The sequence below is a fragment of the Xiphophorus couchianus genome, chromosome 5 (genome assembly GCF_001444195.1).
Source record: "Xiphophorus couchianus chromosome 5, X_couchianus-1.0, whole genome shotgun sequence".
Classification (NCBI taxonomy): domain Eukaryota; kingdom Metazoa; phylum Chordata; class Actinopteri; order Cyprinodontiformes; family Poeciliidae; genus Xiphophorus; species Xiphophorus couchianus.
In genome coordinates this window covers 12,771,026-12,783,942 of record NC_040232.1, presented here as the reverse complement: position 1 = coordinate 12,783,942, position 12,917 = coordinate 12,771,026, and the positions used below count along the sequence as shown (strand labels likewise).

At 36.6% G+C, this 12,917-nt stretch overlaps 1 protein-coding gene across 1 annotated transcript in view; it reads left to right on the top strand.

Annotated features, from left to right (window-relative positions):
* LOC114145088 (multiple PDZ domain protein) overlaps positions 1–12,917 on the top strand; it is a 64,159-nt gene that overhangs the window by 13,913 nt on the left and 37,329 nt on the right. Inside the window, exons 15-19 of the mRNA XM_028018474.1 lie at positions 464–649; positions 787–948; positions 1,253–1,462; positions 2,542–2,712; positions 8,950–9,073. Of these exons, the coding sequence (XP_027874275.1) occupies positions 464–649; positions 787–948; positions 1,253–1,462; positions 2,542–2,712; positions 8,950–9,073 (853 nt within the window). The remainder of the gene's footprint in view (positions 1–463; positions 650–786; positions 949–1,252; positions 1,463–2,541; positions 2,713–8,949; positions 9,074–12,917) is intronic.

The window sequence follows — 12,917 nt, the reverse complement described above, 5'->3', positions numbered from 1 at the left end:
AAGATTACAGCACAACTGCAAACCTACCAAGACGTCATGGTCCACCAAAATAGGCATTAATCAGAGGAGCAGCCAACGGACCCATGAAAACTGGGGGAGCTGCAGAGACCCACAACCCAGATGGGAAACTCTTTTGCCACCTCAACTGTTACTCCTGCTCTCCACAAATTTGATCTACATGAAAGAGTGTCAAGGTTATTGCTGGAAGAAAGCCACAATAAGTTGTATTTGCAATTTACCACAAGCCATTTACAGGCAAACATCTGGAAGGAGATGCTCTAGTTAGATGAGACCAAAATGGAGATTTTTAGCTCTCATGTACTGGCAGCTGTAGTAAAAGTGAACGGTGTTGTACAAAGTTTTCACAAGGGGGTTGAATACAAAGATATTCCACACTTTGTTTTTGTTATTAGTAATAATAATAATAATTAATAAATCATGAATCATTTCCTTGCAATTCTAGGTAAATGGAATCCCCCTCATTGGACAGACACACAAAGAGGTGGTCAATGTTCTGAAAGAACTGCCAGTGCAAGTATACCTTGTGTGCTGTCGCATTGTCCCCCCTTCAGTTCATGACAGTGATGAAGAAGCAAACGATGATGTCTGTCTGAGTCTCAAAGAGCTGCTGGCTGAGTTCAATGACAAGGTGAGAGGGTAATCCAGTGAAACATGTCACTTTTTAAAGAAAATATATATGTGTGTTTTACTTTAGTTTAATACATTTGCATTAATCTCTTCTTCTGTCTCCATTCTCCCTCCCTCTCTCTTGTCTCATTGTCTCAGCTGGATCACGGCTGTGTCATACCCTGTCCTACAGCTGAGGACATTACAAAGCGTGGCGTGCCCCCCATGTCACCTCCTCTGGCCATGTGGGAGAAAGAGGCTCAAATTGTTGAGCTGGAAAAAGGCGAGTCAGGACTTGGCTTCAGCATCCTGGACTACCAGGTTAGGAATTACAAATAGAGCCAATTAAAATTGGAGATGAAGAAAGGGAGGACATGTGCACTCTTGTACTTCATAGAATGAAGTTATTATTGTCTTGTCTTTACTGCTTCTGATTTTTTTCTGCATTTTTTCTTATTTGGAAATGTTTGATACCTGAGTTGACTTATTGGCTTTTGTTGTTATAATAAACTTTCAGATTGCACTATTTTTCTAAACTTGTCCCTTTAAAAATAAAATGAGGGACAAAATTGATAATGTGTTATTTCAGGCAACATTTTCTATTCAATCTTCTGCTTAACTTTAGGATCCAGAGGATGCCTCCAAAACAGTTCTGATAATCCGGTCACTGGTTCCTGGAGGTGTAGCAGATCAAGATGGCCGCCTGCTACCTGGTGACCGACTAATGTTTGTTAATGAAACTGACTTGGAGGGTTCCAGCCTGGATTATGCTGTTCATGTCCTGAAGTCTACTGAATATGGGCTTGTTCAAATTGGCGTTTCTAAACCACTGCCGGTGAGTGAGGTTGAAAAAAATGTATATTTTTATTTTACTTTATTTTTTATACATTGCAGGATTCCACCTAGAACACATACATGAATTGGAAGATTATTTTATATTTATCTAATTAATAATTTAAAAATTTATAAAGCATGACTCAATATTTAGTAGACACATTAGGACATGTTATAGCTAATTTGGAGTAAATGCCTTTAACAACTGGAAGTTTTCAACTTTTTTGGTGTTCTGCTCTTTATTTAAGCAGCAAAATTATAGCAAACTGAGATTACGTAATTGACTTTTTGGCAATAATTTCTGCACTTTGGCTCATTGTTTTTCCTCACACAAAGTAAAGTTTATCTTTCTCATAAAGAAGACAATAGCAAGCAGTCTGATCACTATGGCCCTCTTCCTGGCATCTTCTTAAAAAGTTTTTAAGTCATAAGAATGTTGAGGTAGAAACTTTAATGCCTTCCATGCTTGTCAGTATTAGAATGAAGCTAAGGCAAAGCCATGTTATTTTTTGCCTTAAGAAGAGGAGCTGCGATTTAAAATACTGTAATGATATATTATTACCCTTTGACATAATATGTATATGTAGCTAACAAATAGAAATAATTCAAGATTTTTTTCTCTTCTTCAAGACTTTTTTCATATCAATATCCATAATAAAGGCATATATACACAAGCATGTTAAGGAATAAAAGAATAGATTACTTAGATGAATGATTCCCCAAAAAAGTATTGTATTTCTTCTTCTTTTTGTTTTGCACTGTGGCTTAGTAACAAGGAACAGAATCCAGTTACAGGCCTCTTGAATTTTTTATGTGGTTGGAAGATAAACACGGCCACACTACAGATGGAGAGAGTAGGAGAGAGTAGGGGAGAGCAGGCCAGACCATCTAATTTACAGTCACCTTTTCTAGCCTGTTTGCTTTACCGGGAATCTACAATTCACTCACTTCTGAGGCATAGAGACATTTTTTCCCAGTCTCCCCTTTTTCAGTCTTTCATTTGTGTATGTGTGCATGTGAGTTGTTTGTTTTTTTTTCCCGAATGGGCTAAACCTAAAAGTTGGATTATTTTATTCTCAGCTGGAACTGTGTGGTGGCTTGACACCCATAGCGGAGCGAAGCGCGCGGCCTTCGACCGATGACACTGACAGCCACACTCAGGTCAGCCTGCTAGCTGAGACAGCTGAGGCCAATTTCAACGGCACAACTTGGAGCGCCGAGGATCACAGCTTGAGCCAGCCGTGTTACACGGTATGTCACGCAAAGCCATTTATCTGTCTATCTGTTTTCTGAATACTAGTTGAAGTTTGTTTGCAAAAATGTCTAAAAATGCCTATTCTAAAATTTATACAGCATAATTTGTTTTCTAAGCTTCAGCAACCACAATCGTTTGTTCATTGTTCATGCACAATAACTTTTTTAGAATTCAATAAATTGGATTTTACCGCAGGCTTTACACTTAGTTAGAAACATATTTTGCAGTTTTTCTCAGGCGCTTTGGTACATTTCTCACATGTGTCTCAAATGTGCATCTCTCAAAACAATTAGGACAAACTGCAAAACCTGATGGATAACCTGCTCAAAATGGATATCATTTTTCTCTAAAGCAAGACAGCGTTAGCGAAATGAAAAGTCTTGATACCACGTTTAGATAGTCATGGCTTGAAGATGTTTTCATAATGACAGTTGGCTCTGTGTTTTCCAGCGCATCTGATCTTGGTGATGCTGCCTGAAAATGCTCAAAACAGCACTATACACTAGTTGCACAACCATTTGAAATCCACACTTAGTTGTGTGGAAAAGACACACAATGACTGCAGTGCAGTGTCGATTGTTTAGTGTGAATTATTTTCCAATATACACACCTGTTCTCCTAACAAAATGTTTGAATAATTGAATTTAGAGTGACTTTCCCAACATTTGGTTGCACCCTTTGACCAGCAATTTCAGCCCTAATTTCATCATGAAATTAGGAGAACCTCCAGGTTCCCCATCAAACAAAAACTGACATTGAAGCTGCAGTGTGTAACTTTTGTTAAAAAAAATAGTGCTCTATGTACATAGGCGACATAGACACTTATGCATTTGGTCTCTATGTCGCCTTCCTCTGTTTTGTCCCTGTCGCCTTCCCTATAATCCCAGCATTCTCACCTCTCCTTCGAGTTGCTTGCCTTCCATTTCTGTGTCACAGCATTACTAAAATGCTGCAATGTCCTGTTCTTATGTGCTTGCCAATTGAGGGTTCATGGGATTCAGCTCTGAGTGACTGTGGGGAAGTGGCTTATCAGAGGTTGCAACGAATGCGTCACACACTTCTCCTTGTCAGTGGGAGCTGAGATTCAGTGGAGAGAAATTGTTCAGTTTGGGAGACATTTTCAGGAAAGAATGAGAAAAAAATGCACAGAATTAACTTGACAGATTTTGACAAATGTTTCAACATTTTTGTTTGTAATGACAGAAACAATAAAATAAGGACAATATGTTTTATGGGGAATGAGAATTCAGGATTCATAAGAATAATTGATTTTGACAGACAAGACATAAGTAAATGAGGATGTCCAGAAGCAGCTGAGAATTGTATGGAAAGAACTGATTAAAAGTGCAGAAGCATTTGCAGTTATTTAGAATGAACAAGAAACGGCTCCTGTGTTGTGCATACTGTACATTACTACAGGGAGGTTGAATTAAAAGTTATGAGAATTATACTAATGATCAGACACATGTACCGTAGTGTCTGAATAGAACTGCAAGTAACACCACAGAATCATTCAGAACTCTTCATTATCATGCAAACCTGAGATACCGTGGGTAGCCATTTTAGCTCTTCTAAAGGTTACCATGTCTGTCTCTGTTCTCTTCACTCCTTTTTTTTTACCATGTGGAGATCACTGACTGCTGTATCGGTGTCACAGCGTCAGGTATAGAGAAAGTGCTCAGTGTCAAAGGCTTTAATTGTGGCCTTGGCTTGATCCTACTCAGCCAAGCTTTTGTAGTTGCTGTTGCTTAATTGCCAACAATTTCCTGTCTGTGAAAAGGGCTTACTGCTCTTCCGCAAGGCCATGAAGGTCTAGCTCAATGCCTCTGACACGGTGTTCTCATCAAAGTCAGCCTAGCTACAAAACAAGATTGTGAACTTTTTTGCTTTTTCTTACTATAAGACTTAAAAGATCTGTGCTTGCCCTTTTTTTCTTTTTGAAGTGCGCGCAGAGATGTGACAAGGCTACCTTTGTCAATGTTTTTCATTTTTGTCTTTACTCCAACAGCCTTCACTGTAGTAATGCTTGTCATCCTTCGGAGAGAAAGTTTTCTTGAGGGGGCATAGAGCAAACGCAGAATAAAAAGAGTTTGGAAAAAATGTTCATAGAAGTTTATATTTTTGAAGGAGCATGTTTTTTGAAAAGCCAAGGGACAGATTTGGAAACTTCAGTTAAAACCTGTAACAAGCAGTAGGGCTATGCAAACAACACATATGTTTAAAATGAAAAGGATTTGCTCAGTTTTGTGCCCAGTGACCGGGCTAACAACGGTTCACACTGACTGCAGTATATTTCTCAGCATTTCATATGATCACACTCTGTTGCCACATGTTTACAGATAGACGGGGGTGTAACTTCATTCAACTCATGACATAATATCATGTTTAGGAGAGGTGATTTTAGAACTTGGGAAAGAAAGTGGAAAATCCCCCTTTTTAATGAACTGTTTTACAAATACTGTAAAGATTTCACAAATGATGAAGCATGTTTTAATGAATCTATTCTAAATGATACAACGGTTGAATATTTTATATTTGATTATCCAAGTCTTAAATAATCTTTGGTGGAAAATCTTCAGTTTTCATCAGCTTAACTATTTTGGATTTTGAACTACAGGTTACCCAATTTTATCTAGGTGCTATAAAAATATTAGTCAGTTAGCTTTCTAGTTTACAACCTAATGCTTGGGTTACCTGATGGGATATTTTTATGTTAGAGAAAAAGCTTGATTGCTCATTACTTTCTGACCTCTGCTGGGCCGGCCATGTATACTGTCGTCTTTGCAACCTAATGCAAAGGGAGATGAAAAACAAAAGCAGATGCACAGAGCGGACATCTCTCTACAGTCAGTCTAACACAATCCCTATTTGCATCCAGCTCCATCAAATTTGAAGGTGCATAATCCTTTCATCTAAAATCACATCCATGTGTTGATTTTTTTCTTTTTTTTTGCTGACAAAGAAATTCATTTTTCCCTGTACAGAAGATATGCAATGCTTAATCTGTAGCTCCGTAAGATCAGTTTTAGGTTTCCAAGAGGATGTGCAATGTACCTTAACCATAATAGTCATCGTGATAATTTTCCAAGTGAATTTACTTAATAACAGCACTCTAGAAATACAGTACAGGGAATATGCAGAACATGAAACTCTCCTTCATGTTGCATAAAAAAGTGTTGAGGAACAAGTTTCCTCAGGGTGTCTGCTTTTCTCCTGAAGTTTTGCTCTAAAATTATATAGGAGATTGATTGATAGGTGCCTTTTTAAAACTCACATATCCTCAAAATATTATGTGGTGTGTTTTTTTTTTCAGCACAACCCACAAGTACCACTTAAAAAGTTCTCAAGCATTATTTTGTATTATTCAGGAATAATGGCTGTAATTATACAGTAGTTTCAGCCATCATAACTGGGTTATCTTTGCTTCCCAGTTTCAGTGTGCCGAGAAACATGAACCACTTTTCTTTTGTTCACTCCCTGTGCCTCATTCCAGTATGGTCTCTTGTTTGCTGAGCCCACCACAGTTAAGACTAAAATAGTAACATAATCTTTTGTTGGGTTTCCTTTATAGCCCAAAAACAGATAATCCTGTTGATTTTAGTTGTATTTTCTCTTCAGGCTCGTGAGGTTTCGGCATTTTATACAATTCTTACTAGTTGTTGCTGAATCACGTAACATAAAAGTCATTAGAGATTATATTTGTTTCAATATACACTTCACATGCACTATTAAAAAGCTGTTTATTTTTCCCCTTATGTCATCTTTCATCTTGAAAAATCATTTATACACTTTTTCATATTTTGTCACATTACAACAATTTATTTATACGATACACCAACATACAGTAATATGTAAGTGTGAAGTGGAAAGTAAATGATGCACAGTAATTATGTATTCAGCCTCTTACTTAACCTACTGCTACAATTACAGCTGCAAGTCATATGTTTCTGTTGGTTTTTCACCACAAAAGACTAATGTTTTATTCAATTCTTCCTTGTAAAATTGCTCAGGCTCAGTCACCTTAGATTAAGAGCATATGTAAAATTAAGAGTATATACAGTACAGACCAAAGGTTTGGACACACTTTCTCATTGAATTCAATGAGAAAGTGTGTCCAAACTTTTGGTCTGTATTGAGTACAGACCAAAAGTTTGAACACACAGCTGTGTCCAAACCTTTGGTCTGTACTGTACATTTTTGGTCTATTCTACTTTTATCTCTGGCTGCATGTTTGTAGTTTTGTCCCAGGGGAAATTGAATTGCTGCCACAGTGTTCATGGTTTTGCAGCCTCTAATAGGGATTATAACATGGTTTCTTACAGGGCTGGCCTTATCTTCAACTATGACTAGCTTTACAGTTCCTGTTGAAGTATTGCAACTATATATCATAATACTGTCAGGTCTGTGGAACCTTATAAAGACAGGTGTGTCTTTATAAGTCCAATCAAGTCCAATCAACTTCAATTACCGCAGGTGGACTTCACTTAAGTTGTAGGATCTCAAGGATGATCAGTGGAAACAGCCCAACATCGAACTTTATGACAAAGGTTGTGAATACATATGTACATGTAATTTCTTGGTTTTCTGCTTCAGTAAATTTCCAAAAATCTCCAAAACTTTTTTTTTTTTTTGCACTGTCGTATTTGTGTGTAGAATTTTGAGGAAAGAGATAATTTAATACAATTTGTAATAAAACTGTAACATAACAAAATGTGGAAAAAGTGAAGCACTGAATGTTTTTCTGAGGCACCAAAAGTTTTCAATTTCAGACTGTGGCTTGAACAGTGCTCCATGTTTTGTCCGAGGTTTAGAAAGTTGTTTTGTCCATTTTAAACCTCTCGGCCACTGTCTTTCTGCCCTATCTGTGTTTCTTGGTCTCCATGTTTTTTTCTTTAATGTCTTCTAAAACCCACTAATCAAATTACATGCAGCTTGACTCTGTTTCTTTGTTAGGTTCACTCTGATATGGACTGCTTGCACTGGATTTTATTTTACAATATCACTGTTAAGAGGGAAAAATTCAAATGTGTGCCCTCCTGCTGAGACTTTTGTGTGGAGAATTAATGAAAATATTTTTTCTTCCATTTCACCATTATTCCTAATAATGGTGAAATTATTAGGAATAAATTATTATAGATTTAATTTTTTTATTGAAATCTATAATTTCAGTAAAATAGAGATTTGTGATTGAAACATGAGAAAATATGAAAAGGTTCAAGAGAAACGAATTCAGGCTTCAGAGGAGCATGAATTCATATGTAAAATTAAAAGCATATAATTTTATTCTTTGTACAAAATGACTTTTGTACAAAGAACAAAAGAACACTGGTTATTTTGGACTTTGGCTATTGTCTTTGTATTTTGCTTCCAAGGAACCAGACTTATTTCCACTTAACTTTTGTCCAATAATTGGTATAATCATGAATGTTTATTCAATTTACAGTTCCTGTTCATTGAATAAACAGTGCATTTTGTAGAGGAAATCTTGGAGGGGAACATTTTTTTTATGAGAGTGAGGAAGCAGAAAAAAAACTTACATTGATTGAGATCAATTCAAAAAAATTAAATAAGTCTGGTTCCTTGGAAGCAAAATACAAAAAGTAGCATATCTATGTTCTAAGTGAATGTCAGTGTTAGAAAAATTATCCTCCTGTTCATTTACTCATGAGTTTATTTTACAAGTTATGTTTTCATATTATTCTTTTCATATTATTACTTTTATATTATTACTCTCATATTATTCTTCTTTTTATATTTACTTAACTTCTCTTTCTTTTGTAGTATATTATTAACTTTGTTTAGGATGTTTGCTTGGAAGCTAAAAACGTTAAACATTCATGTGTTATTAGTTCCATATGTAACTGATTAGTTGTGGTCAGTCACATGCCCTTGTAAGGGCATGTCCATAGGAGGTTCCAGAATGTAAAGACGGTTGGTCAATTCTCTGTGTGACTGTGTGAAGAAGCCCAACCTCCTTTTTCTATACAATAAAGAGAAATGCAAAGAAAGAACTGGCAGAATTGATTTCAGACAGTGTTTGACAGCGATTCGTCGCGTCTGTTCTCAATTCTCCTGTTCTGCAGAAAAGAAAAGAAAACTAATCTCTGTCTCTGGCTGATTCTTTGCAGGTTAGGATAAAATAAACCTATCAGTCAGTATCACATTTCATAAAACACTCACCCCACTGTCATGTTCTGACTCCCTCCTTTACACCCTTCTTGTCTTTCTCTTAGGAAAATCAGCTGCGTTATCGCTGCTGCACAATGGAAGATGACAGTGGGCAGCAAGCTCCACCTCTGCCCCCTCGCACAAGCTTTGAGAGGACAATCACTGTTGTCCGGGGCAACCGTAGCCTTGGTATGTTCTCTGTCTTTCTCCTGGTGATGGTGTCCTGGTGTGTGTACGTTGCAGGCATGGCCTTGATGACACTAATTGGAGATGGTGACGACGACTGCCCTGAAGAGGATTGGTGACGTGATGTGTTCGTCAAACCTGAGAAAGGAGATTATTTCTGTGTGGGGGCAGTATGTGTGTGTTTTGAATGAGATATACAAAAATGCTAACTAATAGTAAAGGTAATGGGAAGGTGAAATGGCTCTCAGTACACACCTCTGCAAAATACCAAGTTTTTGTTATGTAAGAAATGAGACCATGTTTGCTTTTAAAGCTTTTATCTACCTAAATAGTAACATTTATTCTGCACAAGGTACAATAACCGACTTGCATATGGCAACATCCTTAAGGTAAACATACTAAACCATCTTCTGATTTAATTAAAAAAATTCTGATTTAAAGTACAAAAAGTTTCACTTTTATATACCTCTACTTGTGGGCATTTGCATCAAGGCACAAGGAGCACAGTCATCAACAAATAGAGAAAGCATGTGACAATAGCAACATTAGAAAGTTCAGACATTTCTCAAAAAATTTTAAAGACAAAACAAAACCTAGTGAATCTGCCAAGAGACAAGCAACAAGAAGGTTATGGTCAGATGAAGCAAAATTTGAAAATTTTGTCACAATTCTAAAAGGTTCACAACATTGACCATCTAACGATCGCCATGCTCACAGTCACAGTGAAACATTGTATCGGCAGGATAAAGGTTGAGGACTTCAGGGGGATCTAAGATTTTTGTCAAGATGGTTGGATGAGATCTTGAACAGTTTTGACCACAACCCTGAGGTGTCTGCTGGAAAACCAATGGATTTTACTTTTCAGCATTGCTAAGGCTTCTTCCAAATCTCTGCAAAAATGGCAGAAAGTTAGAAATTTGGAATGCCCAACCTTAATTTAAAAGAAAATATGTGGGGTGTCATGAATAGGGCTGTGGACAAGAAATGTCATTAAAATCTGAGAGATTTTGAGAACTTTTGCAGAGTAGAGTGGTACAATGTTGGAAGATGACAGACACCAACCTGCATTCAATTGAATCAAAAGCTGTTTTGGACAAGGTATTAGATTAAGGGTGTGCACATTATTGCATTCAGATAATTTCACTCTTTACTTTTTCCCTAACAGTTTTGCTTATTTTTCCACTAAATTATATGGAATAAACCTCAGGTTACATGTGGAAAAAAACTTTTGCATCACAAAAACCTTGCCTATTAACAGGAGTGTGTACGTTCTTGAGAGACGATGTATATCTCAATGTCCGAATTAAACCCATACATTTTACATGAAGGTGTTGATCAATTTAAACTTTTTGTTATCTACAAATAAGAGATTTTTGTCTTAACTCCAGTTCCAGTGTTTGGCTGTCTTAACATGACAGGGTACCAGCAGAGTCGAAGCCAATCCTCCACTTTTGTCTAAAGACACTATGCAAAGTATAAGGAAACCAAGTCATTTATATTCTGAATGCATGTCTTGATGAGGCTTTCGACTACCTACGTCTGTGTGTGCTTGAGAGAGAGAGAGAAAGAGAGAGAAAGAAAGAAAGAAAGAGTTTGAAATTATGTAAATGTTTGTGGTAGAGAAAATCAAGGTCACAGTATCAGTGCACCCTTCTCATCTGTTATGATTGGATCCCCTTGCTGATTTATTTAATGACACAAACTCTACTGGAAATTCAAACACACAAATCATATATATATACATATCTTATATGCTTATGTATGCAATGTACACATATACATTGCCTATGTGGATCAGGAGTTTATGAGTGGTGATAAGCAAAAGTTTGGGCATCCTTTAATATCCTTTGATGTTCTTTGGGATTTTTGCTACTTTTTATTACAGAAATTCTACAAGACTTTGTATACCAAGCTAAAATGATTATTTTTATGAGAATCTTCTGCTACCGTGAGTGTACTGTATGTAAGTTGAGTTTATACATTTTTGGCTAAGGATTGGTGGTCTGCTCAGTAGAACGTTATGTTTCCCTGAGGTGTCTAATAGTCTAAGAAAACATCAGACTGTGAGGTCTTTCCCCCCCCCCTCAGATATGACTATTTTTGCCCACCTAGTTTTTTTTTGTTTGTTTGTTTTTTGTAGTCCTCAGTGCAGTCAGGCATGGGCAAGTTTCTGAAACTCACAGTTTGGTAATCTTGAAAGCATATTTGACAGTGATGCACTATCATGGTATTAAGATAGACAATTTAACAAATTACCTCACTGCTTTTCTTTTAAACAGAAAGATTAAATATTGATGAATAAGTTGCAAACTGTTGAGAAAGACACATTTCTGAGTTCATGACAACGAAACAAGACAAGATTTTAGGAGCATATCTGGGAAAACTAAAAATCCACCCATTAATCCATTACCTTACACACTTATCCCTGAGGGGATCGCCAGAGGTGCTGGTACTTAGCTTCAGCGGGCGAGAGGCCGGGTTCACCCTGGACAAGTCGCCCATCCATTGCAAACTAAAAATCCCTACTTGTTTTTCTTTTGAAAAATTAAGATTTCACAGATTGCATTCTGTGTTTTACAGAATTTTACCTTAGTGTGGAGTATTACAGTGAAAATTTGACTAGTTTATATAATTTGGTTTTTAAGGTTGTCTAAATAGTGGCCTAAATGTTAAAAGACATTTAGAAAATGCTTTCTTTTTGTTAATTTCACAAATTTTGTATATCTCAGCCTTTGCTTTAAATAATCTCTTCCTAGTGAAGTATTATCCAGTTGTCCAATATTGAATTAGAAATTATAAAATGCAGTCCAGATGTTCAGATAAAAACCTGTGTAATTGAGTGTACAGATGGGGAGCTCCAAGGCAGATGTTATCTTTAACATTGTTACAAGATAAAAAAAGATTGCCAGTATTTTTTTACACTTCTTACAAATCAAATTTTGTCTGTTACTCCGTCACTCCCTCAAAAGACGGCCGCAAACAATTGAAAAACAATGGCGGCTTTCTTCAAAGCTTTATTACAGCGTGTTGTCAGCTAGCGTGCAACCAGTCTTTATTAGTTAACTGTCGGTACAACAAGACAGTTCAAGACCTACTTACTCTCTCTTCAAAATAAGAGTCTAACACAAATGCAGCACGGTGTAAAACTTAAAGCACCTGCGTGTGCAGCATTCCTAATAAGAGCTTAGAATTACTTCACCAGACAAGGTCACATGCTAGCACCAGCTGAAATTTACTTTACAAGACAGTATTCACTTCAAAAGAATGATTGCTTTTTTTATTGAGATCTCATCCCACTCCAGCATGTTCTCATTAGAAGGGGCTGTTCACCATACAACCCATTTGTATCTTGGTAGACCTTGACACTGGGAACTGGCTAATGCCTACCTGCTGTGATCCTTTTGTCCCACACAGAGCTTTAATCATTACAACCTAAATGCTATTTTATAATTTTCTAAATATGTAGGACTTCTTTCTAGTCTGAGACTTGCTCAGACTTTGGTGATTAAGATGCAAGAAAAGTTTTCTTTAAATGAATGATGAAGGTCAATGCCTGATTATTTAAGTCTTTTGAATATTCCTACAATTTAATGTTGATTGTCCTTCCAGTCCCATGAGGTGTTCTTTGAGCAAGCTTAAGAAGATTGGTCTTTAGCTAGAAAAATAGCTTTTGGACATAATAAACACTCTTCCATACCTTCCTGATTATTGCGATAAGGTCTTGTAAGCTAGCATTTATGTATTTTTTCTATAAAATGCTATATTTGTTTCTACAAGCATTTCTTTGTTATGAATCCTGGTGGCTCATTAGTCCAAAATCTCTCTAATTTTCTGGTGTTTTGTCTTA